Source organism: Bemisia tabaci, chromosome 10 (assembly GCF_918797505.1).
Source record: "Bemisia tabaci chromosome 10, PGI_BMITA_v3".
NCBI lineage: Eukaryota > Metazoa > Arthropoda > Insecta > Hemiptera > Aleyrodidae > Bemisia > Bemisia tabaci.
The window spans coordinates 14,866,698-14,894,298 of record NC_092802.1 but is presented as its reverse complement, the minus strand read 5'-3'; the positions used below and the strand labels follow the sequence as shown (position 1 = coordinate 14,894,298).

The window sequence follows — 27,601 nt, the reverse complement described above, 5'->3', positions numbered from 1 at the left end:
GGCTTTTTTCAGCGTAGAATTCAGGAAAAAAATAACGTCATCCGTTACTTCAGGGCATGCAGCAGCTTCTTCCGTTTTACCCTCATTACGTTGCTCCTCTGATGTAAGGGCGTATCTCGATTTCCACGTGAACTCCGTTCGCCGCATAGCTCAGCGCTTTCCAAGGCTCATGTGGAAATAGAGATATGCCCTTGCATTAGAGGAGCGACATTGGAGATGTTGCATGTGTGAGGGATTTGCGATTTGACTACTGATTTTTATGGAAACGTTCGCGAGAAACACGATGGTGCCACTGGTTTGCTCTGAAATCAACTCCCAAGCTCAAAAAAAGCTCTCAACTTGAGGCCAAAATAGAGGGGGTATCCCACCCTATCCTGAGAGTCCACCTCTACATCAAGACAAACTCTCCATGCAAAGATAGGGAGCAAATACATTGACAGGGCTGCCACTTTATTTGGGGACTCTAAAACTGAAAACACGGCATCACTGCTAACGTATTTGCTCCCTATCTTTGCATGGAGAGTTTGTCTTGATGTAGAGGTGGACTCTCAGGATAGCGTGGGATATTCCCTCCATTTTGGACTCGACTTGAGAGCTTTTTTTGAGCTTGGGAGTTTAGTTCAGAGAAAACCAGTAGCACCATCGTGTTTCTCGCGAACTTTTACATAAGAATCATCAGCCAAATCGCAAATTCCTAACACATGCAACATCTCCATTGCGGGATAAGGGACACCCTGCAAAGATGAATCGTTGGATCTTGTTTTTATCATTGATTGGTGCAACCAAGTTGGAAAAAACCGAGATTGGCATTGCGCTCACTATAAATGATATCTATAATCCTAATTTTCGAGTAAGGATATTTCTTTAAATTAAATAGCGTTTCAACGGATTCTATTTACTCGGAGTATCTACAAAACTGAGCGCCATCAAGTCAATACGAGCACAAGTTACCCACATAGCACAGAATATTGATATAATACTACAATAGTACTGACACGTCAGTAGTGTCAGTATTTATATAATGCTGATGTATCCTGATTTAATATTATATCAAGACTATGCCAGTATTTATTAGTTACTGATTTGGAGCTGTCAAAATATTGTTACAGTATTGGCCGAAAAGGTTGATTTCATATGGAAATCAGGGTTATGACAAGGTCATCAGAACACTGCAGGACACCGACAATATGTATGCGTTACTACGTTGACACTGACACGTCTGTACACTCAGCGCACTCTGTCAAGTAGATATGAAAGTTCAGACCATGACCGTCATTTTCATAGTACTACACATGTATTACGTTTGAAACATGAATTACACAAGTATACTAGTATTGAATATTATGAACCACTTACTTGATGTCCTGCGACGTTTAGTAGCGTAAGATACCCGGACGCCCTCGGGTGGATTTGAACCCGAACCGCGGAATTCCTAGCCCAGTATTCTGCCATTGAGCCACAGGGAGCTGATGGTGTTTCGGGTTAAAATCACGCCTGTTAAGGCTGTTATAGCATGCATAGCATCAGTCCGCGGCTCGACTTTCATCATAACTTTGATTAACACCGTGTTTTCTTAGGCTTCTTTTTCTTCCTATATTTTTTTTTTCATTTTTTCGTGTTAATTTCTTTTCGTGTTATTTTTTTTTTTTTACCTCGTCAGCATTGACTCAATACTGTTGTTTGATATATTGAAGGTATCAGTGTTATATTCATGCTGACGCGGTATACCTTTTAACCGACAATCTTAATATCATACTGCATTAGTGTTGGTGATATCATGTCAACATCCAACAATATGTATCAGTATTGACATAAGATTCTGTGCTATGTGGGTAGTATGACCCTTGCAGTGACGTGGCGTGCTTTGCGATATATCTGCCATTTAAACCTATGGAAGAGATTCGATAAACAGGGTGTTCGCAACGAACACCTTAATAATCGGTTCTTTACTATAGCTTCAAATGTGGAAAAATCGACAATCGATTGTTCACGCCTTGAGTGCCTGCTCTAGCCTTCGCATCCTGCTTGACGTCACGCATCTTTATTTTAGTTTCTTGTGGGGAACTCCAAAAAAAAAGAGACAAAATGAAATGAAACGAATCGGCATATTTTCATTGTTTATTTTATTTTCAAACACAAATAACTTAAAAACGTACAAACTATTCGGAGATCTCACACCGCGCCAGCACTTCAGAAAAAATACTTTTGACGGTGCACAGATTTTTCGTGAAAATTAAAGTTGCACTGTCTCCATTGACTGGCACCGATGTTTCAGCAGAGAGGCATGCAAGTATGCACTGCATTTAAATGCATATTTTATCCGTAATATTTTGAAGCGTTACCGTTAATTAGCACTTCGAGACATCTGTCGCAGGCAAATAGCAATATCAGGCATTTTGTAAAATGCCTGAGCAAATAGAATCATTTCATCGGAGCTCTCGAAGCCCACTTCCCTAGGCATTTTGTGAAATGCCTACAATTTTTAGGCAAATAGAGAGATGAAAGTTTCAGGCAAATAGCAAATAAAAGAAGTAAAGCCATACCTAAGTAAAGCCTCCGTTTTTCGCCTAGGCGTTTCGTAAAAAGCCTAGGCGTTTCGTAAAATGCCTCAGCGTTTCGTAAAATGCCGCGGCGTTTCGTAAAATGCCTCGGCGTTTCGTAAAATGCCTAGGCATACGGCCCATTTCAATGATTTAAATGACTTTTTTGCTATTTGCCAAGGCATTTTACAAAATGCCTGATATTGCCATTTGCCTGCGACATATCGATGGTGTAAGTCCATAACCACGTGTCTACTTTTCAGGGTTTGTAAATCTCCGCTCCTATTTTATATTTTTTTTAAAAAAAAGCAAATCGCCTTCATTCCTTGAAAATCTTGCAGAATATATTCTTCGCAGAAGGAAGACAAATTACAGAAATTTTTAAGAACTTCCGTCGAGTAGTTTTCCATTTAAAAAATAAACAGGTATACTGTAATCTAGCAACCCGAGATACGTGGTTCCGGACTTACACTTTTGATCCTTGTCCTTTTGGATCCAAGAAACAATTAGGCGCTTTTGCATTAACCAATTTTGGGACGTGGTCCGTATTGCAGCCAAAATATGATGCCCACGCTTGGCACGTTATTACTATGAACATGGTCATCCATGCCTATGTTCCGTGGTCTGTGCTGGATGTCTGGGCCTCACATCCACAAAGTATGGCTGCGGACTCAAGGTGATTCCCGGGATAGGGGTTGTTGGTAAGGTTTTTCCGGGAGTAGCTGAGAACTCGAAGTGGTAGAGGAGACTAGTGAAAAATTGGAAGATGAAATTCCTTGCCAGCGCTTCTCCGATACATCTTCGCTTGCCTGCAAGAGTCCAGATTCCAAGATTAGTTTCTTAGCTTAATTTCACATCAAATAAATCGAGTTTAACGGAGAGGAAAGGAAAGGAAAGGGAAGGGAAGGGTTGGCGGCAGGGCGTTGGCGAAGAGATGTTGCGGTGTCAGTTGCCCGATAACCTCTGGGAAGACAGGCATATGTGGCGTTTGGTGTTAGCCAAGTGCGTTTAAGCGACTTTATTATAATATATATATTAAAAACGGAGAGGAATCAAGTTTTTAGGCAAACAGGGGGTGTGCTTCTTAGCCGCTTGGGAAAACTTCCCTGGAAAAAAAAAACACATTGGATCTAGAGTCCAGACTCTTAAAAACATCGACAAGAAAAAATACTCTTGATTCAATCAGATTTAAGCTTAAATCAAGAACCAAGCCTCTTAATTTGAGCGGATTTCCTTTTGATTTAAGCTTAAATCTGATTGAATCAAGAGTCCTTTTTCTTGTCAATGTTTTCAAGAGTCTGAACTCTAGATCCAATGTGTTTTTTTTTTCCAGTGTTTATAAGCATCACTATGCAGTTGGTTCTATTCTCTGAATAGAACACTAGACAAGGTACGAATTTACAAATTCTGATATACGTTAATTAACCATAATTTCACGTAGAACACAATTTTTACATCGAAAAACACCGAGATCAATTCTTAATTAAGATATCACCATAAGAAATGATCATTTGAGACTTTCAGACCCACTTTTATGACCTCATAGAATTCCTGCATGCATGAGCCCCAGAAAGCGTAGAATTATATGGAGAGCAGGGCTCCCGTGGAAATCGAGCACTGGAAAAAAAAACACATTGGATCTAGAGTCCAGACTCTTGAAAACATCGACAAGAAAAAATACTCTTGATTCAATCAGATTTAAGCTCAAATCAAAAGGGAATCCACTCAAATTAAGAGGCTTGATTCTTGATTTAAGGTTAAATCTGATTGAATCAAGAGTACCTATTTTTTCTTGTCGATGTTTTTAAGAGTCTGGACTCTAGATCCAATGTGGTTTTTTTCCAGTCAGATACGCCTTTACGTCAGAGTAGAATTGTTCTGCCGTGCGAAAGAAAATCGCCGTATAGACATTCGAGAGTTGCCAAATTTCCTCCGATAAAATGGTTATTTTTGAGGAAAGCTATGAATATTTTTCCTTAAAATTTTCAGGAACTTTAGTTGAAATGGCGAAAAAAATTATTTGAAAAATTCGAGGAAAAATATTCAAAAATTTCCCCATAAGTTCGTGATTTACCGAAGGAAATTCGGCAACGCCTGAAAGTTCATACGGCGTTTTTCCTCAGCACAGCAGTGTTGTCCTACAGACATCATGCAAAGGCCGGTTTTTAGCGGAATTGAAAAGCAGATATTGAAATGCTGTTTCCTCAATCTTAGAGATCGAATCCTTAGCTTGGAATGACACCTTGCTCCGCTCGTAGTTGAAAATTCACCCAGCAGCAATCTTTTTTTCAAAGGCCGCAAAATTGTTTTCTTACCTCGTCCATAGAAATATAACCGCTCGGAATTGACAATGTTTCCGTCGCTGTCTAAAAATCTTTCTGGTCTGAATACTTCTGGATCGCCCCATCGCTTCTTGTCGTTCAAGATTGAGTGGACGCTCATTAATACTGTTGTTCCCTGAAACATTCGTCGTAAAATATGTTTGAATATGCAACAGTGAAGTGTAGTGCCTATGTTGGGAGAGTGTGCACATGCCGGCAATTTTAAGGTTAAGGCATGGAGCTTTTAGAGCCCAAAAAGACACCCAACCTATGAATTCAAATTATTCAGAGTGATTTATTTACACAATGGACCACCAGACCAGGGCCGGATTAAGGGGGTGGCCACATGGGCCGCGGCCCATGGCGGCAAATTTTGCAATTTTTTAAATGTAGGTATAAAAAAATCGGATTCAGAAAAAAAATTATCAATGAGAAAAGGGGACGAAATCTCTCTTTCCTGAGAATATGGTAATTTCTAATTTTGTCGTTTTCCGGTGATACAAGAAATAGCATATTTAATTAGTAGAGTGAAGAGAGGAACTAAACATGCAATTTGGCCTGGAGCTCAACGCAGAAAGGAATGATGACGAGGACTTGAGATGAAAAAGACAAGCCCTCGGCGCAGCGATCGGCATGTAACACATATTAGCGCCTACAAGACTGCATGAATACTTCACCCATTGCGCCAAACACAGTGCGGTCAGGAGCGGTTGGCGTGAGACGTATAGCGCCTACAAGACTGCAGGAATACTTCACGCATTGCGCCAATCACGGTGCGATCAGCGCGGCGCGGCGCAGCGGCGGAAGTTAAAATTATTAAACCACATTTATGTTCGTTCTTTCATAATTTTTTGGTTCATTTCTTATAAATGGAGGATCTTGTCCACACAGAGATAGGTTTACGGAACTTAACTTTCTCGCAAAGTTCCGTAAAATTTTGCTAGTAGTGTTGACAGGGCTTTCGCAAAAAATGTATCTAACACGAGTAGGTAAACGCGTCTTATGCACCCCTCCCCCTCCGGCACGTTCACTTGATGGTTTTTATTGATGTTTCAAAACGAATGAGAAGGGGGCGGCAAAATAAAGGCGGTCCATGGCGGCAAAATAAAGGCGGCCCATGGGCGGCAAGTAAGTAAACCCGGCCGTGCACTAGACAAAGTAAGAAGTTAAGCTTTCTGATGTATGTTTCTCAACCAAAATGTTACGTATGGACCACGATGTGCACAACGAAAATTACTGATATAAACTCCTAACCAAGATATTAATGTGTCTTGACGAGTGAATTCAAATCTCCCGGTCACGGAAACTCAATAATCTACATGAGTCTAAGCGCCCACTAAATGTTACCATCACAGTCTCTCCGATTTGAAAATCTTGCAACCTCAATCACCGCTTTGGCTCAGCTGTGGCAAATCGTTTCCACTTTGAACGTTAAAGGGTGGGGAAATGAACAATGTTGAATTGAGAAGCCTGCCAAAACCGTCTTAGTGTGCGATTTGACTCACATAGAGTATCGTGTTTCTTGCGACCGGGCAATTCAAATTGCCCGTAACCAATGTAAAATTAAAACTTTAATATCTTAGCCAGGGGTTGATTTCAGTAATTTTTAATGCAAGAATCGTGCTCTACCTGAAATTCTGCATTAGGAACATACATGATAATGTTTAAATTCGTACCTTGTCTAGTGATCCATCGTTACGACTCGCCGTTTGTAGAGCAGGTATTTGACTTAATTTTGGCATAAAACCATACGTTTCTGCGGAAGCACGCTCATTTATGAACATTCTTGGCCATCTTGGTTTCATATCGAAATCTGGAGTGACATTTTTAGTGTTAGAAGGTTGGCTGCTCTTTTGGGCCCCAAGAGGCTCATATTTCGACTTGTGCGTTCTCTCTCTACATGGGTTGTCTAGTTTTAATAGATGGAACTAGTTTTTTTCCTAGTGTTGCTGATTTTTCCTAGAAATTTCCTAAACACAGCAGTAAGGTTTTGAAAGTAAGACGGCCTTTTTGGTTCTTTACTACTCAATGAGAGAGGACTTTTACCTTAGGAATAGTGTAACCACCAACGGTTGTTGTTTGTGTAGCGCGTCGAGGTCCAGTTACCGGGACCACGTGACAGCTACGCATGGATTCGAGGAGCACCGCGGACACATAATTCAGCCTGTAACACACAAAATCCAAAATACTTCAATTGGGTTCTTTGAAATTTCAGAATAATGAGGCACTAAACCATGAACAAATTTTGACTTGTGCACCCTGGTAAAAATTGGCGATAAAAGCTGCGTTTCAAAATACCATAGGAATTCTTATAGCCGGCTAAAGAAGGCTACAAAAAATCATACAGCTGGCTGTAGAATGCGGAGAAAATCATACGGCCGGGCTATACGAAGCGATAAAAAATTATGCAGCCGGGCTATAGTTCCTATCGCCGGGCTTTACACTTTATCGCCTAGCTGTTGCTTTTTCGCCATCGATTATAAAAGGCTATAGGAAATTGTGTAGAAATTCGTGTGCTTTGGAAATCATTAAGTTTGATACGGAACCACCTTAATATTTACAAAACACACGTTATATTTTCCTTTGATAAATATTATTTTTTTTATCAATTAAAACGAGAATAATCCATACAGGATGAGCAAACATTTCAAAATCATGAGTTGAATAACCCTGACTCCGCCAGATTAAATATTAGAGCCTAACTTAAAGCGGAGCGGCGACGCGCTGGCGCCTACAAACCTAACAGGGATACTTCACGCATTGCGCAACGCGTGAAGTATCCGTGTTAGGTTTGTAGGCGCCAATACGCGTTTCGCGCTGGCTGCCCGCCTGCCGCACCGCAGCGTGCCACGGTGCTTGAAGCAACTATTTCACACCAGAGGTATTGCACAGTATCATACGAAACTGAAAGCGCTCTAATATATTAGGAATGGCAGGCATCCATCAAAAGTATGGAGCTTTCCTCGCAAAATAAATCAAGATACTACGGCCCAAAAAGAGAGCAGTGGTCCAAAAACTCACTAAGTCCTAGCATCCGTAATTAGTGACGTTTAGCATACACTTTATCGCCTGGCTGTGAGATGCTCAATCGCCATCGGTTATAAAAGGCTATAAGAAATTGCGTATCCGGCTATAGAAGCTATTGGAAATCTTGCAGCCGGCCGTAGGTCTATGGTATTTTGGAACACAGATTCTACTGCCAATTTTTACCAGGGCATTCATTTCTCCGAAGGTAAACTACGCGTAGAACACGATGCGTACATTAAAAATGCGAAAAAGTAACTCAGAAACCTATTCAATACCCAGTAAATACCCAGTTCAAAAAGCGCAACTTTCCCGCAAATATACAACGCGCTGGTTTCGCGCCGAACCGAATGATGTCATCTGGCACCAATGAGATGCGAGTATCAACGACTTCCGTCGAATGACTTTTTATTCCTCGTACATGAAAACCATATGGACGTTTCTGTTAAACGGAACTAAGCGCCAAATTGAGTTCCTTTTGAGGATTTTAGAATTCCGGATAGCGCGTTCTGTCAAACGGAACTAAGCGCCATGGAAAAGCATTGCGAGTATTGGACGGAACGAACATCGCGTTCCGCAACACCCGCCAATCCAAGCCCCCCTCTCCCTTCCTCCCCCTGTGGCACTTATTGTTAGTTCCGTTTGATGATAATATGTCCAATGGAGATGTTGCATGTGTGAGGGATTTGCGATTTGACCATTGATTCTTATGTAAAAGTTCGCGAGAAACACGATAATGCCACTGGTTTTCTCTGAAATCATCTCCCAAGCTAAAAAAAAGCTCTCAAAGTGAGGCTAAAATGGAGGGGATATCCCACCCTACCCTGAGAGTCCACCTCTACATCAAGACGAACCCTCCGTGCAAAGATAGGGAGCAAATACAGTAGCAAGGTTGCCACTTTATTTGGGGACTCTAAAACTGAAAACACGGCATCACTGCTAATATATATGCTCCCTATCTTTGCATGGAGAATTCGTCTTGATGTAGAGGTGGACTCTCAGGGTAGGGTGGGATATCCCCTCCATTTTGGCCTCAACTTGAGAGCTTTTTTTGAGCTTGGGAGTTGATTTCAGAGAAAACCAGTGGGACCATCGTGTTTCTCGCGAACTTTTACATAAGAATCAATGGTCAAATCGCAAATCCCTCACACATGTAACATCTCCATTCTTACCTCGCCCACTATTAATTCATCAATAAAACGTTTCCTTGGATGAATTTACCTTTTTTCTTCGGTGAAGCTGGGGCATGTTCCCGGTGCGACCGCATCATCCAAACATCGTTGAACTTTGGTTTGAACATCAGGGTGTCGCACCATGGCCAGCAGAGCGAAGCCCAGGGTGTTACTGGTTGTCTGCGAGCCAGCAATGAAGAAATCCAGGCATACTGCCACCAGCTGATCCTCTGAAACGAACATGATCCGTATTACCACTCTAATATCAATACTGCTATGCTAAGGAAAAACGCCATACGAACATTCGAGAGCTGCCAAATTTCTCCGCATAATACATGTATTTTTGAGGAAAGTTCCGGAATTCCATCAATCGCAAAAAAAAATTTTCGACGGTGAAATGATCGGACCACGTATCTCAGTTTTCGACATTGTAGACTTTCTGAATTTCTTTATTTTTTAAATAAAAAAACTAATCAACCTTGACTATTCTTGAATACGCCCGCGATTTTTCTCTGTGTGAAGAAAACTTTGTGAAAATTTTGAGGAATGATATTGATTCGTTCCTCTTCAAGTAAACAAAATGCGAGCGAATATTTTTAAACACTGCAAACGAGAAACGTGGTCTGGTATACCGTCGAAGTACGGAAAAAACTCAAAACGGATCGAACGGAACTACATGTCGACGGAATAAATCGGAAAAAAATCTAACGAGAGATAGGAGGGCGGAACCAAATTTTTTCTCTTCGTCTTTCTTCTCCCTTCTTCTCTCCTCTCTTTTTTCTCTTTTTTTAGTTCATATTATTTTTTCCGTCGGTGTGTAGTTCCATTGGCTTTGTTTTTAGTTGTTTTCCTCATAGTTTTTAGTGACTGATTATGCCGGCGTCCGTCGGTTGGTGAGGCGTTCAGTGTTTTTTTTTTTTTTTTTTCCCCCTCACAATGCGTCATAATTTTCCCCGATACTTTATATTTGTGTTTTGATTGTATTTTAATTTTACTGCTTCTCCTGTGGAAACAATACAAAATACTCTGATCATCGACGCGAACTTCCTAACACTCAGATCCCTATCTACTGTAACGTCAAAATTATTGGACGGCGCAATCTGATTGCACAATGCACACGCACACGCACAAGATCGGACAAGAAATTTGCACAAAAACTCCATCTCAGCAACAAGTTCTTTTTATTTTTTGATTTTTGATTTTTTGCCTCGTGATGGGACTGACTATGGCCTTCGTGCATCGGCACAAACAACAAAGCAAGATGAAAACTGCTCAACTCCGCCCGTTTGAAAAATATAGTGCCGAACTCAATGCCGTCGGCGTGGGACGCAGATTAGCGCCTACAAAACTGTGGGAATACTTCAAACATTGCGCCAAACACAGCACGGTCGGCTCGGTCGGTTTGAGACGCATATATAGCGCCTACAAGGCTGTAGGAATACTTCAAGCATTGCGCCAAACACAGTGCAGTCGGCGTGTAGCGCACATCGATGGCTATAGGTAAGAATACTGCTTTTCTGCAAACGGACGAATTTGCAGAATGAAGAGAAAATTCTCAAAATGTACAAAAGAACTCGGTAAGTTTTGACCCCGCACAGTGGATCGAGTCAATCAGTGAGGTCGGACAAGAAATTTGTAACTAAAACTGCAAATTCTAATGTTTAATTCGTCACATTTTAAATTTAAGGAGATATGCTTCTAGAAGAAAATTTCACGAGAAAAACAATGGAACCACTTTTAATACCTCAAAGTGTTTTATTCGAGGAGTTAAAAGCTTTTACCTAATGTTTCTGCATTCTGTCCGACCTGTTTAAAGAAAAACTTTAAATGCGACCTTTCACCGCCGAATGGATTTGGCCTCTCTCTTGCCTTGCCATATATTTAAAAACTTTCCCTTGTTGTATTATGTGAGGAAAAATCTAAAGCTTTAGAAAAGAGAATGTAAAGTTTTGATTCAGGGTTACTTACCATTGAATATATCCTTGTTTGTTTCAGGATCATCTATTGTTGATAAATATAAATCTATGAAATCTCTGATCTCACCGGTTCGAGTCTTTTTGTGGGTCTCAATTTCAGCCTAAAAATTAGAAAATAGGATCAATAAGTTTGTTTATAATTGTAATGTTAAATTTTGTTATCCTTCTGGGTTTTTTTTTTTTTTTTTTTTTTTTTTTTTTTACGAAAGCAAACATTTTTTCTCTTGTAATGCTTTTTTCCGACGTTATTTTATTGAAAATTACTCAAGACTCTATAAAATTTAAGATAGAAAGATTCCAGTCGAAGGCTCTACGAGAACTTAGTGCACTGGAAAAAAAACACATTGGACCCAGAGTCCAGACTCTTGAAAACATTGACAAGAAAAAATACTCTTGATTCAATCGGATTTTTGCTTGAATCAAAACGAAATCCGCTTAAATTAAGAGGCTGGGTTCTTGATTTAAGCTTAAATCTAATTGAATCAAGAGTGTTTTTTCTTGTCGATGTTTTTAAGAGTTTGGACTCTAGATCCAATGTGGTTTTTTTTTTTTTTTCCAGTGTGGGACACCATGGGTCGTAAGGAATGAAGACATAAGGAGAGAATTGGACGCACCCACGCACGGTTAGACAAGTGATTGCTAAAACAATGAGAAGATACGAATATCGACTAGATAAACATGGTCTTGAAAAGGCTGTGAACCTCTTAGATAGTACAATTTTAGTGAAAAGGTTAAAAAGGTGGGAGACCTCTGAACTCACATCAAGATTTACTTTGTAAGTAGATAAGGTATGAACGAGAGTATGAATGGAGTGCGAAAGGAAGAATGTTCGGTAATCAAACTAGCAACATATACTGCCGTACTAAGGAAGAACGCCGTATAAGCCTCCAGACGTTGCCAAATTTCTTCGGTAAAAACCGAAGTTATTGGGAAAAATTATGATAATTTTTCCCCAAAATTTTCTGACAAGTCTGTACGCAATTTAATCTGCAATAACTGAAAATTATAGGATAAACATGCATAAATTTTGTCAAAAGTACATGCTTTATCAAGGGAAATTTGGCAACTCTCGTATGTTGATACGGCGTTCTTCCTCAGCACGGCAGTATCGGTTTTAATATTTCTAAAAGAAAAGACAGAGAATTTCATAATTTCTGTTTTTGAGATAATGATTTTATTATCTAACGTTACATTGAATATTTAATGAAATTAATAAAGTTTATATAAATCATGTAGATTTATTCAAGAAATATTCTGGTAGGTATTACGTTTTATTTTATGATGCTATGCTGAAGATATCCTTTAAACCTTTCCTAAGAAAATTGTTTAAGGAAGACTTTATGCCACTGAATTCGGTTGAGCTAGTTCGGTGAATTCGAACTAGTTAGGGGCATATGAAACCAGATTTTTTTCGGTACACACAACCGAATTATTCGGTCTGCTCGATCAAACTGTTCGGTTTGTGCAACCGTAGTCTAACAAATTCTTATAGTTCGGTTCAGCGGACCAAACTGTTTGGTTTAGCAGATCGAATAATTTGGTTGTGTATACCGAACAAAGACTGATTCCATATGCTCCTAGCTATTGAACCGAACCTTTTTACCGAACTTTTTTTTTCAGTCTGGATGCTACCCTGCGTCCTGTCAAAGGTTATCAAACTTTATGGATCTGTAACAACTGTTCATAGATCCTGAGTATGTTCCGAGTTAACTGCCCTTATTTCACTTGTGATGATACCTACTGGTAAAACAAAAACCACTGACCACGATGAAATCACGAAGTTGTGAATTGAGGCTGGAGATGAGTTTGTATCCCGATTTTTCGGGGGCAAAGAACCTGATCCACGGAAACTGGTTGAGGACGCCTCCAGACATGTCAAACGCTTTCCCTCGAGAACTCATGAGCTCCAGAAGTCGACTTAATTGGGGATCATCCAGAGAAAAACGGGATCCTGCCACAATGGTCCACAGCACATTTAACACTGAAATGAAAATAAACACTTTAGTAAAAGAAATCCTTGGAAGTTCGATTATTCAAATTGGGTAAGGGCTTTTCATCTTTTTGAAAAGTCGTTTGTTACCGCGAAAATAAAATCGTGACTACAAGGTTATAAGCCCCAGCAGCAGCGTGCAGTTTATTTTTTCCGCATAATATGAAATTAATATGGAGTATAGAGGTAATGCTGTATAGCTGGACTCACTGGCGAATGTAATCTACTGATGAGGTCTAAAAAAACCAAAAACTTTATGAGTCACTTGGATTGCATTTTGCAAAAAGGAAGCAAGAGCATTGCAACGTTGCGAAGATTGTACAACCTCTTTTGTCCTAGAAAGATAACCTGTTCATCTATAAACTTTTTTTATTTTACACGCTAAAAACTGTAAATTTAAAACAAAATTACCGTGTAAATTTCATATTTTTGCATGATTACAATAGTTTTATCGCAGAGGGTGAAGTTGCACAATCTTATCAACATGGTAATGCTCCTGGTTCCTTTTTGCAAAATGCAATTCACTTGTGGTGACCTCAGCTTAGTGTTCAAATACGTCTTTCTAAGCTGAACACTCTCCCCTACCTAAGTCTTGTACTGGTACTCATATTGGAGCTCCAAAAATGTATACTGATTGCAATTTTTGAACTATTTCGGTTCAGTTTTTCTCTCAAGATAGTGTGGACCCAGCAATATTTTACCACCTTGTTACATACAGTTTAGGCTACGTTTCTTATTATTAGTGTTTTTTCTTGTACGGAGGTAACGTAGATATACGTCTTTTGAGCAACATTTCGTTCAAATGTCGGTGAAGACAGCCCGCTTACCCAAAGGTGCCAGGTATTTAGTGACGCAGATGTTCTCCCTTTCAGATCGAAGCAATTCTATGAAATGTCCCAGCTCCTCTTTGATGAGACTTTTCATCATCACCTTGCCAAAGCCCAACTGGTGAAGGTGTTTAAGTGCAAACTTGTGCTGCTCCAGCCATACCTCTCCATCTGTGATCGTGATACCTATAAAGTAAATTTCGATTAACATCAAACTACTTATGTTGAAACAACGGGAAATGGGCCTAAAAAGAGGTACTCTTATTCTGAATATCTTGTCCAAAATACGTGAAAGAGTCATGGAGAAAGACTAGCTTTGAATGTGTGTCACTTTCATTGTGACATTTCGTGGTCCTTTTACCACCGGAGGGCCTCATCTGGAAAATTTTTGAAATTTTAAACCTAATTTGAGACATTTTGAGACTTCCGTGAGGCAGATTTTCCATCAATTTCTGCGGAAAAAGTATGTTTATTTGTTTACCTTCATAAAAAAGGCTTTTAAATAAAAAAATCCAGAAATTTTTTAAAGTTAAACGCCGTATGGACGCATTTTGAGTTTTCCATGATGAACATTTTATAAAATACGTATTTTCAGGGTTTACAGGGTATTTTCATTCGAGACTCTACACTAAAAGATATAATCATTCTCGAGGAAGGTTTTTCGCACTATCCAAGATTTCTGAGGGGATTTCCCCCCATGATTTTTCATCAATTGCTGCGAAAAAAATACGTTTACTTTTTTACTTCTGTAAAAAAAAGACCTCCCAGTTGTTGCATTCAAAGGATCCAGAATTTTTTTTAAATTTATACTCCGTTTGGACGCATTTTGAGGATTCCGTGATAAAAAGTTTTAGAACATACTAACTGAATGAACAGGTTGATTCTATTAAAGACTCTACATTAAAAGAGATAAACATCCTCGACGAAGATTTTTTCTCACCATCCAAAATTTCTGGGGGCAGCTGATACTATTTTCAATTCTAAGGGGGGTTCAGGCCCCCTTGGACCCCCTTCCGTACTGCCATGCTAGGGAAAATTGCCATATGAGCATTCCAATGTTGCCAAACTTCCTCTCAGAAAATATGTATTTGGAAGAAAATAAAGAGCATTTTTCCTTGAGATTTTCGGACCATTTAGATCAGATTAAGAGCTAAATTCTCTGAAAACTCGGAAGAAAAATGTCTGTCAATATTTCCGAAAATTCGTGATTTGTCAATGGAACTTCGGCAACGCCTGGAGGTTCATACGGGGTTCTTCCTTAGCACGACAGCGTGCGCATGATCGAGTGTTCCATTTTCCTCGAGGTAGCATTTAGTGATGACTTACCTCGCCGCACACCGAAAGTGCGGAGTCTGGTGAAGAAGTTGTCAGGCCGAGCGAGGAAGACATCGCTGAGATGAACCTCAGCAAGGTTGTCCTCCGAAAAGACCACAACCACCAAATCGGAGCCCAGCTGCAGGCCCAAAATTGACGTCTCGAACTGTTCGGCCAGAGATGAGAACGCTAGATGTAGGCCTCCTTGCTCACGGCTCAGTCGTTTTATTAGTGGAACATTGCCCACGAATTTCAGTCCCTCGGGTCCTGAAAAAATAAATGATGACAGAATTTATAATACATGCTGTAGTAAGAACAACCTTCATATAATCAAGTTACGAAGAATTTTGAAGAGCAGCGTAATTTTATCGTGGCATCTAGATAAATTCACTTTTTCCCCCCAAATGCCATCAGGGGATGGATCTGCTATTTTTAGAGACATCTTTTCAACCACGTGCACTCCTCACTGAATTTGACGTCCGCAAAAAAATTCAATTTAATCCACCATATTCCTGACAAAATTTATTAATTTTAAGCCAAAAACGCTTTTGATAATTTAATCTTTAATCGTGTATTCATTCGGTGCCATAATCACGAGGATGAGCAAAACTAAGATAATTTTTTAACCGTAGAAATTATTACTAATTTTTTCCCCCCTTCACTACTCAGTTAAAGCCCTAGAGGGCCTCGAGGGTACCCCAGGGGCAAAATAATGGGTACATAATAACAATAAAATGCAATGTTGGAATTGATTGACTTGTAAGTCTTGATAAATAAAGTGCCTGGTAAATGGATGGAATTGTAAATTTAAAAATAAGTTTAGTCTTTTTTCTTAAAATTTAAACCGACTAAATTAAATTATAATTTTGAAAATTATTAGTTTGATTCAACTTAAAATTTTAATAAAATAAAAATAAAAACAAATAAGGTAACAAAAATAAAGATCTTAATATTCCAAATGTAATAAAACTATTGCTGTACCATTTCAGCCACCTGCCAAAAATTATAACACTATTACTATTAGCCTAAGGGGTCAGCCCTTCCTGTGCATGGATTTGGCAGGAAACGAAGATGGACTCATTTGCATTCATATTTCGCTAATACCATCGCTCGTTTCCGCTTTCCGGATTTTTATGAACTTATGGCTTGAGCTTCAGCTGTTGAGCTTACAATTCATTTCAGTTATAACCAGTGGTTATACCATCGCTTCACTCGCAAAATCGTACAAAAACGTAAAACATTGAATGTCTGCCACTTTCGCAGAAACTCCATTTACACGCGCTAAGGCACATTCTCGTAGACACACGTTATGGTTGTTAAGCCAGGAGATATGAGGTTTAATCGCCCATCAATTACTTGAATGGTTGGTACGTGCGTTTTTTTATGTAATGCAATATTAGCGATGTTACGTGAACTGAACTTGAGCACTTCCACAGTGATGATGGTTAAATATTTCCGGATATCCCGCGCAAAGATGATTTAGTGGAAAAGAAGTTTTCGAAACGTGCTAAAACGAAAGAATTCCGTTGGCTGGCCCTGAAAATCACATACTATGTTTGCAACTTTGTCAGTTGATCTCCTGGCATACTCGAAAAAAGATATAATTTACATCTCCACGATGAGTCTCCCTGATATTAGACCCAGGAGTTTTGGGGACAGGTAATCGAAATCCTATCTCTCCTAAATTCTACCCACTAAATCCCTCCTAAAAAGTAAGGCCCACGCCACCCCTCGAATTCCTGAAATTCTCACTCCTGAAATTCCTCGAATTCCCATTGATTCAATCTACCGTGTGACAGGATATGGGGGCGTAGTTTCGGCTTTCGTTATCGTTTATGTTTATTTTTCCTTATCAATTTAGCAGCTGATGATGGCGTAAGCCGAAAAAGCATTGGTGTTTCAAATGAAAGTCCCCCTTTTGCATTAATTAATCGGCATCACAAAAATGCAAAAACTAATAAAAATTTTCTTTCTAAAAACGCCTCAGCTATACGGGTGAAAAGAAAATCATGAAAGATTTGAATGTTCCGTGAAATATTTTATGAAATTTCACAACGCTGCGAAAAGTATGGAACATGTTTTCAGGGTCTGAGTAGTGGGTGCGCAACACGCGCTAATAAACATAAAAAAAATAAAAAAAAAGAGAAATACTTGCCCTTCATTTAATTATGCATTTAATTTCGAAGGGTATTTTTGAATATTTTTCTGAGGATTTATGAAATATTTCCCACGTTTCAAGCCTTTATTCCTTATGTAAAATTGCAACTCTGCAGATTTATACTCCTGAGACTGTAGACTGGACGGAGCCCCAGGTCTTAGGTCTAGCCAGATAAAGAGCAAGAATTATCACACGCTAGAGGCTGGGCATGGAAGTCCGTCACTGCCCATTCAAGTGCCCTTAATGAATATTAATGAGAGTTTGGCTCATGCTTCGGTCAGACTAACCGCCAGTGGCGCGGCGTGAATTGCGATACATCGATTTTTATGCCATTTAAACCTATGGAAAAGGATCGATAAACAGGGTATTCGCGGCGAACACTTCAATAATCGATTCTTTGCCATGATTTTAAATGGCATAACAATCGATACATCGCATTTCACGCCAAGCCACTGCTAACCACGTGCTGGAGTCGCGGGGAGATGATGCAATTTCACGACGATTGACGGTAGCGTCTGTGCTGTGCGCCGCGCCGTGTCAAAGGTTAAAGGGTGCTACGATGCTTACGTAAGGGCTCTTTTCGAGTCCCGAGCGGTCTCTTCCGAGGGAAGAGCCGAAAACTGCTATGTTAAGGAAACACGCCGTATGAAAATTCGAATGTTGCCAACTTTCCTCTCAGAAAATGTTAGTTTTGAAGAAAATTCTAAATATTTGGACCGCGTTTAACAGAAAGGAACAAAACTAGTGTTCGAAACTCACAGGCGCCAACGCGCCAAATGCGCCAAAAAAATCGGCGGGCTTGATGCGCCACATGGCTCCTAAAACTCAAAGGTGAGTTTCGAACACTGAACCAAGTCACATCAGCTATTGCCAAATGTAACTGGGCAATCTAATTATCTACGAGAGAACGTTAGTTAGGATTCCTTTGAAAATTTTGAGGAATTCGCTTCGTACTATGCAGAAAATCCACTATAATTCGCACGAAAATCCGCACAACCGTTTTCATGTAAAAAATTAAATTGCCCGATTAAATTTGGCAATAGCTGATGTGGCTTGGTTCCTTTCTGTCTAACGCGATCCATTTTTCCTCGAAATTTCCTGACTTTTTAGATCATTCATGAACGAAATCCTCTGAAAACGAAGGATGAATATTCCCCAATTTTCCTGGAAATTCGAGTTTTGTTGAAAGAAATTTTGCAAAGCCTCGTAGCTCATACGGCGCTTGTATACTCAGCACGGCTGTTAAAAATTGGACTACATTTTTCAATTTGGAACTATAAATTCTAGCCCGGTTTTAAAACAACGTATGTGCCATTTGTCTCCTTATGCACATAAGTGTTTTTCGGAAGAGCCAGAATTTATAGTTCCAAATTGCAAAATGCTGTCAAAATGGAAAGCATCGAGCCCGGCTGTCTTTTCACGGGAAAAAGTTCAAGTTGGAAAGTTTGGGTGAGAGTTGAAGAGGATAGAACCTCCTCGAGACCCCGCATTGTCCATTCAAGCAGCGTGAATACAAGTAGATAAAGCAAAAGTTTTTCCCCGGAATTTCAGAGACTGCGTATTTTGCTGGGACGGTGCTTGTACTTCGTGGAGAGTGGGGTACGATCAAAGACGAATTATTTACCGCCGGCATCAAAAGATAATTTATTCGAAGGACGATTTGATAATACTGATCAATCGATAACTTCTGGATTTTAGGGCATTTTACTCTGAAATCCTTGAATGTCACACCATGCTAAAATTTGCTAGGTATTTGCGTGCAAGATTTGACCGAGGAACACTCAAGTAACTCCAAAAGTGCGTCCCAAAGTAAATATAACAGATTGTTTTTTCTCTTGATTTGGGATATTTAGTCGAGCATTTTCAAGTCATTCCCAGATGTTTCAAAGTCAAATTACAAATATTAATGCATGATGTACTAAAGCGAGAAGTTACTTGCGGGGATTTAAGAAAAAAAATCTTAAAATCCAGAAATGCTCAATATTGATCGATCGACTATCAGAATGTTCTGCAAAATGGCTCAGGTCTACCTTAATTGACTCTGAAAAAAATGAGTCTCTTGGATTTAGAGTCCATCCTCTTGAAAAATTTGACGAGAATAAATCAATCAGATTTTTTCTTAAATCAAAGGCTAGGTATCTGCTTCAATTAAGAGGCTCTCTCGCTTCAAAAAAAATCCGATTAAATCAAGAGTGTTTTTTTCTTGTCAAATTTTTCAAGAGTTCGGACTCTAGATCCAAAAGACGTACCTCCCAAGTGGATGCTTTGATTTCCATTTTTTCCTCCTTAACTGCGCCAAGTTGCAAAAACCTCGATTATGTGCAAAAACTATTCAGATTATCATATTTTTAATTACCTGGCGGGAAATTTTTTGGTCGTCTGAAGTTTTTGAAGACGTATGCGAAAAGAATTGCAACAAGGAAGGTGACAACATAAATCATTTTTTTAACGCAAGTTTTTAATCCAAAATATCCGTTCCCTGCAGTAATATTTCTGCTCACTACCCGATACAATTGAAGCCGCGAAAGTCTTTTAACCCGACGTGTTATTAAGCCCCCGAAACCAATTCAGAACAAAGTAAGCACAGTACTGTGTCGTTAAACTGTACACTAGGAGGTGCATCCTCACGTGATGGACCTCCCTTAGTAAAAAGAAAGGTCAACGTAATAAATAAATAAAATGAAATTCAATTATTTTTTGGGAAATTCGCGCAAATCACAATCAGCTGAATATTCGACACCACAAATCACGAACTACAGAACATTCATGGGCACTTCACTGAGTAGTAGAGACCGACAGAATGAATAATGAATAAAAATAACGCACAAAAAACAAAAAAGCGACACCGCAAAATCGTATTGAATGTGTGAATGAATACGAGTAATATAATCACGAAATTTTATGCGCTATAAAGACTATAAAAAACAAAATCACAATCTTAAAAGTTTCATTCCCAGCGTTCACAGAACAAACTCCGGACTCAATTTTAAAATCTATCAGAGAAGGAGACAAAGCCGACGAGTCGCTGAAAGGTCGCGTGTCAATGACCAGTGAATTTCAGCCGGGACGATCGAAATTCAGCCGTGGTGGGCCCGGCGCTCGGATAGGCCGACCATTAACTGAATTCGCGAGGTGATGAGCGCCCAGTGAATGTTGGGCGCCCGCCAGGTTTATGTAACCCATTCGGAGAGTAGGAACCCATCGCTTACATCTCCAGGCTTTTTTCCGAACGATGATACAGCTTATCGACATTTCTCGACCTATTTCTACGACTCATTAGGTTATGAGAGTGATGTCGATGCGGTATTCCCCAAAGGTGTTCACCATTCAGTAAAGACCATGGATTGTCCAACTGGTGTTACGTAATTTTACTTAGTGATACGTATTAGGGGTCACAGTCAATTACGTAACACCAGGGACCGTATTCATCCCAGATAAGACAGAAATATTTAGCCAATATTTAAACAATATTGCTTTGATATTTATGCAAACATTGGGCTAATATTGGTTATATTGAGCCAATGTTAAAAGGGTACACCATATTTCCTTCTGGCATAAATACTGTGCCAATACTTTAAAATACTGTGAAAATATTTTTATAATATTTTGGGTAAACATATTATTTTTAAAAATACTAAATAAAGATTCTTTAAATATTTTTTTAAGAAATAATTTTGATTAAAATAATATCAAAATATTGTCAGTATTGTGTAAATATTGCGACAATACTGACAATATTTGCCCAATATTGAAAAAATATTATGTCTTATCTGGAATGGCACCTTTGACTTTGAGGCCTTTTTAAAGAGACAAACCTAAATTAAGGTGATTCGATGGTTGCCATTTTTCGTGTCAGAGCGACGTGAATTCGTTCCATAATCTTAGCTACTTGTCATTTTTTTCGAATTTCGTGATCACACTTCTGTTTTCATGAGACTAAAGAATCCATGTGCCTTTGAAAAAGAAATGCAACGTAATAAAGCCTACCTTAATCTTTATTTAAAATTTGCCTTTAATACGTAAAATTTCTGTGTCAAATTTGGTACATGAATTCTTTAGTCTCATGCTCTCATGACAGCAGAAGTGCGATCGCAAAATTCGAAAAAGAATGACGAGTAGCTGAAATTATTGAACGAATTGATGTTAGTCCAGTCAATCTAGCCAAAAAAAGGGTCTAACCTCGGACAAATTAGCACAAACTTCTCTTGTGTTTTAAAGCGCTCCAAAACATGTCTAGAGCCCCCAAAAAAAAGTTTACCATTAGCCCCCCTCGGGAACACAGTCAAAATTGCGTATGACAAAATGGCGGCCGTCTGAAATAACGGATAAATTGATTGTTGACTTCGTCACCGTTTTCCCGATTTTGCGTGATTCTAGTGCATCCAGTGAAAAAAATCATTCCTGTCGTTTTTTTAGAGTATAAAATTCTGCTCACGAATATATATTAGTTTTTTTAATTTTGACTTGTTGGTGCCGAGCTACGAGGTCAGACACCGAAAAAAAAGACTAGAATTTTCTTGAAATTTCAAGTTTGGTTTGTAACTTTTAAGATACAGCAATGAAAGAATTTTTTCTCTCAAAACTGTTGGTACCATTGGAAAGAGCATGAAATTTTCTTTTGAAAACACATATTACATCAAAATTTAACTGAAGGTTAAAGACCTTTATAGGGCCTTTATGGAATGGTGTCAAATTTGACATTTTTTACTTTTTGTAAATTTTGGCTGGAATTTCGATCAGTGTGAACCTTTTTCCCGAATATTCGACTATTTTTGAAATAAATGTTGTTATTAATTTGATAGCCATGGTACATAGTAAAGGGAGAAGCACTTAGAGGGATGGTGGACCCGGGGGGGGGGGGGGGGGGGGCTTATCTGATTCGTTCACCGTTTAGACTATCGCAGTTAAAGATTCTAAGAAAAAAACTGCAAAACACCTATTTGTCGGCAGATTTTCATGAAATTTGGTGTATCCCAGTATATCGACCTAGGAAATTCGAATTTGACGTTACTTTCAGTCTGAATCAAAATTCAAGATGGCGGAAAAGAAGATGGCGGCAGTAATTTGTTAGATACCTGTTTATCGACTGATTTGCATGAAACTTAGTAAAACCCTATATTTTGACCTAGAGAATTTGAATTCGGTGTTGGTTCTAACCAGAATTGAAATCAAAGATGGCGGGAAGAAGGTGGTGGCCATAATTTTTAAAAATTAAAGATGGCGCCCATAATTTGGAAACTACTTGTTTATCGCCGGATTTTCATGAAACTCAGTATACCCTGGTATTTTGACCTGTACATTTTGAATTTGATATTAATTGTAGTCAAAATCAAAATTCAAGATGTCGGCAAGAAGATGGCGGAAAAAAGATGGCGGCCTTAATTTGTAACATACCTGTTTATCGACTTATTTTTAAAAGTAAGGAAGAAGTTGCACAATTTTGAAAACGCTGTAATCGCGCTGGTTTCTTTTTGCTACACGCGATCCAATTGTGAACTGGTCACCTGATGAGAGTAGTAAACGCAAGCGAGAGTAGCCAAATGCAACTCATATGGAGGAGAACGAGTGCGATGTCAGTCTCTTGACAATTGAGCTGTTTCGTAAATAAACCGTTTAATTTAATATTAGAAGTGCAGTTCTTACAGTGTAGATAGCAGGAATACTTAAAAAATTCGTAGGAATGAGAAAAATATGCTTGAGGCGTATTAAAAAATTGCCGCCGGCGGGAGTTGCTCTCGAGTCTCCCAAATAGGAGACGAGCGCACTGACCGATACTCCAACGAGCTCGACAAAGAGTTTGGCGTAAGATTGTTCATTATACATCCGGGATATGAAATGCGCGCGTCAAGCAGCAGTGAGTGGCAAGCAAAACTTGTCATTCCAAATATGTTCGAACAGTTTAAAATGATTTGGGTTCTTACAAATCACATTACCGCGAAAATTCTTTTAAAAATGCTCTCATAAGCTGAGGATGACACGCACTATTTTACCTCATCGAAGAATACCTACTCTCTAAGATGCAACAAAATTATAAAGGCAATTCCAGAGAAAACGGCCTTTTAAACTTTCATACCCAAGTTGTTTTGAAAATTTACTTCCTCACAATATGTCATTACTTTAAGTTCTTAGTTGAGATTCAAAGCCAACGAGTTCTCGAAAACCCTTACCTATTCTCTTTTACTAAGCATCAGAATCGATTCATTGTTTCCCTGTTGCATTGATAGATTGATTGATAATCCGGTGGAGGAAAGAGAGGGGAATTTTTCATTCTTACATCAGTTAAGCAATTTCGGAAAGGACTATTTGAATTACTAATTATCTTCATTTTCCGCTTCCTTTTTGCTATCATGTTTCATTGATTTACAATTGGCTTTAGCAACAGGTTTCCTGATCTCGGTGAACCAGATCTCACATCTTATTTAGTAAACAACACAGGCAAGCAGGCCCGCATACTTATTGAATATATTGAAAGGTTCATTCTGGACTTATTATAACACAATACAGATTTTAGAAAAATGTAGAAGTAGATTCAATACTTTGATTTTACTCACCCGTTGAATTAAGATTGAGTTCGATTCCTTTCTCGTAGCGATCGAAAAGCAGACGACAGGAGGCAGGTCGGTAAACTTTCAATTAATGAACTTTTCATTCTAAAGAAAAGCCGGGCATAAAGTGACACAAGCCTGTGTTACGTCACCTAAAGCACAGGTGCTACCCGTCTCCCCTGTTGACATCCCCTTCCCGCGTACCTGTACTCGCGTTTTAATCCTTATTTGCGCTTTCGCTAGAGTTGACCGCCCAAAGGTTCCAAACTTTCAATGTTGTATTGAATTTATTATAATTATTAGTTTTAGTATTGATTCCTCCAACGCAAAAAGACCCGCTCCCCGAGCTGCCTTCATTATACAACCCAATCCAATAAAGGGATGGTGCTTAGCATAGAAAATCAACTTTCTGTAAATATTGCCATTTTTGACAATTTTAAATAAAGCCGTGTCAAACACAAAAAATATCGAAATTTTTGAAACAAGGTACCTAATCTTATTGTAAATTTTATGTACTTTCACGTGGTTACAGTGATTTTTTGATCAGACCCCTCTAAAATGCTTAAAAATTAGAAAAATGGAGCTAAAAATGGACTTTTTTCAGAAAAGCGTCAGTTTTGATCCCAGAAGAAATTATCCTACCGGCAAATATAATTACTTGAAAGGATGTTGAACACACTTTTCTAGACCGAAATTTAACGTACTTTTCAGTTACATCATTCATTTTAACTTTAAAGCTCATTTTAAAGCGATAAAATCTCAAAAATAACTAAAAAATTAAATTTCATCAATTTTTTTTTAACTTTTTTTAAACCAAAATTCAGTGCTAGGACCCCTCAAAAAGACTTTACGGCAAACTTCACTAGCCCTATGTTATAGAAAATTTTATGAACTTTTCATTTCTTACCTTGTTTTTTTTCTTAAACTCCTTTTAACACGTAAAAAATAAGAAAAATCGCGGGAAAATTTTTTTCGGGCAAATTGCAATTTTTTTCAACATTGCCTCCGCATTTTCACGAGAGACGCCAAAATTCAAATAAAGGTACATTTCTTACATAAAATTTTATCAGCTTTTTGATGATTACCATGGTTTGATGAAAAAAATTGTTTGCAGCCATGAAAAACCACAAAAACCTGAGAAAAAGCCTTATTATTCAATAATTTGTAAATTTTCACCGTCTCAAAAATTGGCTTCTAAGTACACTTAAATACCTTAAAAAATTTATTCATGGACATTTTTTTAACTTCCATGTGCTATTACATTGGTACCATAAAATTTACTTCAAACAAAAATTACTAACCTTAAAAATTTTGAGTATATGTTAAGAAAGTGGTTCGTAACCGAGCAGCCGGATTTTCCAATAGACAACTTTAACGCCATATCTAACCCTCTTTAAAAAATTCAAACCAGTAATTTCAGGTATGCAATTTGTTGGAAATTTTATGTTCTAAACGATGATTACCGTCGTTGAATCAGATCCTCAGTTTCCAGCTGTCAAAAAGCCGAAAATCGTTGAAATTCTGAAATTTCTAGAGAAATCAGTTTTTAGCGTAATTCCCTTAAATACGCTTTTCAGGTACATGTTGTAAAATTTAAATGAAAACCAGGGTGTTATTTGTCTTGCAAATTTCATTACCTTTCTAAAAAGTATATATAAGTTATACTTTTGTCGAAAAATAATTGATCAAAAGCGCTGGAAACGGAAAAAAACAGCTGAATTTGTAGTTGAATATTGACTTCATGCTTTTGAATGATTCGTCTCACAATGAGGTCATATAAGATGAAAAGGTAAAATGAATGGGTATACTTATGTAAAATTTAGCGTACTTTTCAGTGGTGCCGTTGTTTTTAACCTTAAATTAATTATTTTGACCTAAAATTGGTCAAGAACGCGAGAAATCGTGAATTTTCAGCAGATTTTGCCGGTTGTTGTTTTTAAATATTAAAATTCGGAAAGAAAAAAATAAGAAAAGCCTAAGTTTTGTATATGATTCTTAATCAAAATTTTATGATCTTTCAAACTAATGCCAAATTTTTTTGGTTTGACGCATTATTTTTGAGTTATAAAGGGAAATCCGTATGTACGTCCTCTTTGAAAATTGCCGTAAGCCGCCATTTTGAAAAACTGCGATTTGACCACTTTCCCGGTGGAATTTTTTGGTAAACTTTTTTTTCTGTCTTATTGGGTACCTAGAGACCCTATATACCAAAGGAAAAGTTTGTGCTAATTTGTCCGAGGTAAAAAGCTAGATTGACTGGACTATGTGACAAATCGCACGTCGCTCTGACACAAAAAATGGCAACCGCCGAATCACCTTAAGGCAAGCTGTTTTCATCTGAGGCTTATTTACCCCGTGACGTAGGTCGGTACAGCATGACCAGCAAAATCTGGAATTCGAAGTATGAAAAACAGACCATGAAATCCGATTTTTTTGCTTCAATCAACTCATGATATAATTTCAAAAATTTTATATACAACGAATTTTTCCACAAACGACACCATTTCGAAGGAAATCGATGATGAAAATCGTCCGTACCGACCTACGTCATCAAAAAAATCCAAGATGCCCGAAATGCAAACACCTCCTTTTTTTTCTCTGTAAAATTAAGGAGAAGGCACAAAGAGTAAGAGAGTAGAGGATCATTCGTCGATTTGAAGTGACTTTCACGGATTTTCAAAGCAAATCAACGATATTCCTCCGTCTAAGCCTTTAATCTGTCGATGTAACTGAAAAAGCTACTTCATTTGAAAATTCGATTTGCCGAAAGACTATAGTCGATACCGGAAGAGAGTAAGATTATTGTCGGTGTTAGCAGAAGAAATTAGGTTAGAATAACACCATTACTAGCTTGGAAAAAGAATCGTTCAACATTATTTAAGGCGTAAAACGGTCTTTACACTGTGATACAAGGGAACTCCCTCCTCTTGTGGATAACTCTATTTCTGACTGTTTTGCGCCGTTATTAATGTAAAACGTTTCTGTTTCCAAACGAATTAATAGGTTATTCTCACCTAATTTAAATTGCCGATGCCGGAGATAATCTGAGTTTTTTCTAGCATATACTAGTTTCTCGGCAAATCGAATTTTCAAATACAGACGCTTTCCAGTTTTTCCAGGAAAATCTCTCTTCTTTTGTGAAACTCGATTTTTATGAAAGTGCTTGAAAAATTGCAATCATCTCCGGCTTCAGCAGCAAAATTTAGGCGAGAAATGCCTTTTTTGAGCGATCTTTAGGTAGTGTAAGAAAATAGAATAAGAAATTGACTCATTTAAATCAAAAGGAACTATGACTATTGTGAGCTGAGCCCTGTCACGCACCATACATGTACTCAGATGGAAAAATATAAAAAAAAGATATATTGGTTTTTATCCAAATCAAAATGCAATACTACACCACTACGTGACGCGACTCACGGCGGTGGCAGCAGTAAAGTTCCGCTCCAATGTTAACTCTCCAAAAAACGCCTTCAAATGAGAAGGTATGCATTTTCAAGACAACAAATTCCTCGCTCGTCCCAGGCAAGGCTAGTGAGTAATATAATGCTCAGCGTAAGATAATTTTTTGAATGAATTATGATGCATACAGGAGATTCAGCAGGGGCGTAGAAAGTTTCAAATCGGCCTCTAAATCAAATTTACCAACCCCGTTAAAGACCCGAATTTATATACAATTTCCCTTGCGAAGACCAAAAAAAAAAGGAAAAGCGAGAAAATTGGAAAGATAGGATGAA

General features: G+C 38.4%; 1 protein-coding gene across 1 annotated transcript; it reads right to left on the bottom strand.

The window, feature by feature from the left end:
- Positions 1–2,106: 2,106 nt before the first annotated feature.
- LOC109037755 (probable cytochrome P450 305a1) lies at positions 2,107–20,500 on the bottom strand. The gene is made up of 9 exons (XM_019052571.2): positions 19,679–20,500; positions 15,177–15,431; positions 13,851–14,036; positions 12,797–13,014; positions 11,026–11,134; positions 9,107–9,287; positions 6,908–7,025; positions 4,856–4,997; positions 2,107–3,349 (listed from the first exon to the last, which is right to left on the bottom strand). The coding sequence occupies exons 1-9, from the start codon at positions 19,761–19,763 to the stop codon at positions 3,141–3,143; spliced, it is 1,503 nt and encodes a 500-aa protein (XP_018908116.2). The 5' UTR covers positions 19,764–20,500; the 3' UTR covers positions 2,107–3,140.
- Between the last annotated feature and the right edge of the window lie 7,101 nt (positions 20,501–27,601).

Coding starts and splice junctions, on each gene's coding strand:
- LOC109037755 (XM_019052571.2), bottom strand. CDS start 19,763: ATGATTTATGTTGTCACCTTCCTTGTTGCAATTCTTTTCGCATACGTC. Junction 13,015..13,850: donor TAAATACCTGGCACCTTTGG/GTAAGCGGGCTG, acceptor TTTTCATTTCAG/TGTTAAATGTGCTGTGGACC. Junction 11,135..12,796: donor AACTTCGTGATTTCATCGTG/GTCAGTGGTTTT, acceptor TCTAATTTTTAG/GCTGAAATTGAGACCCACAA.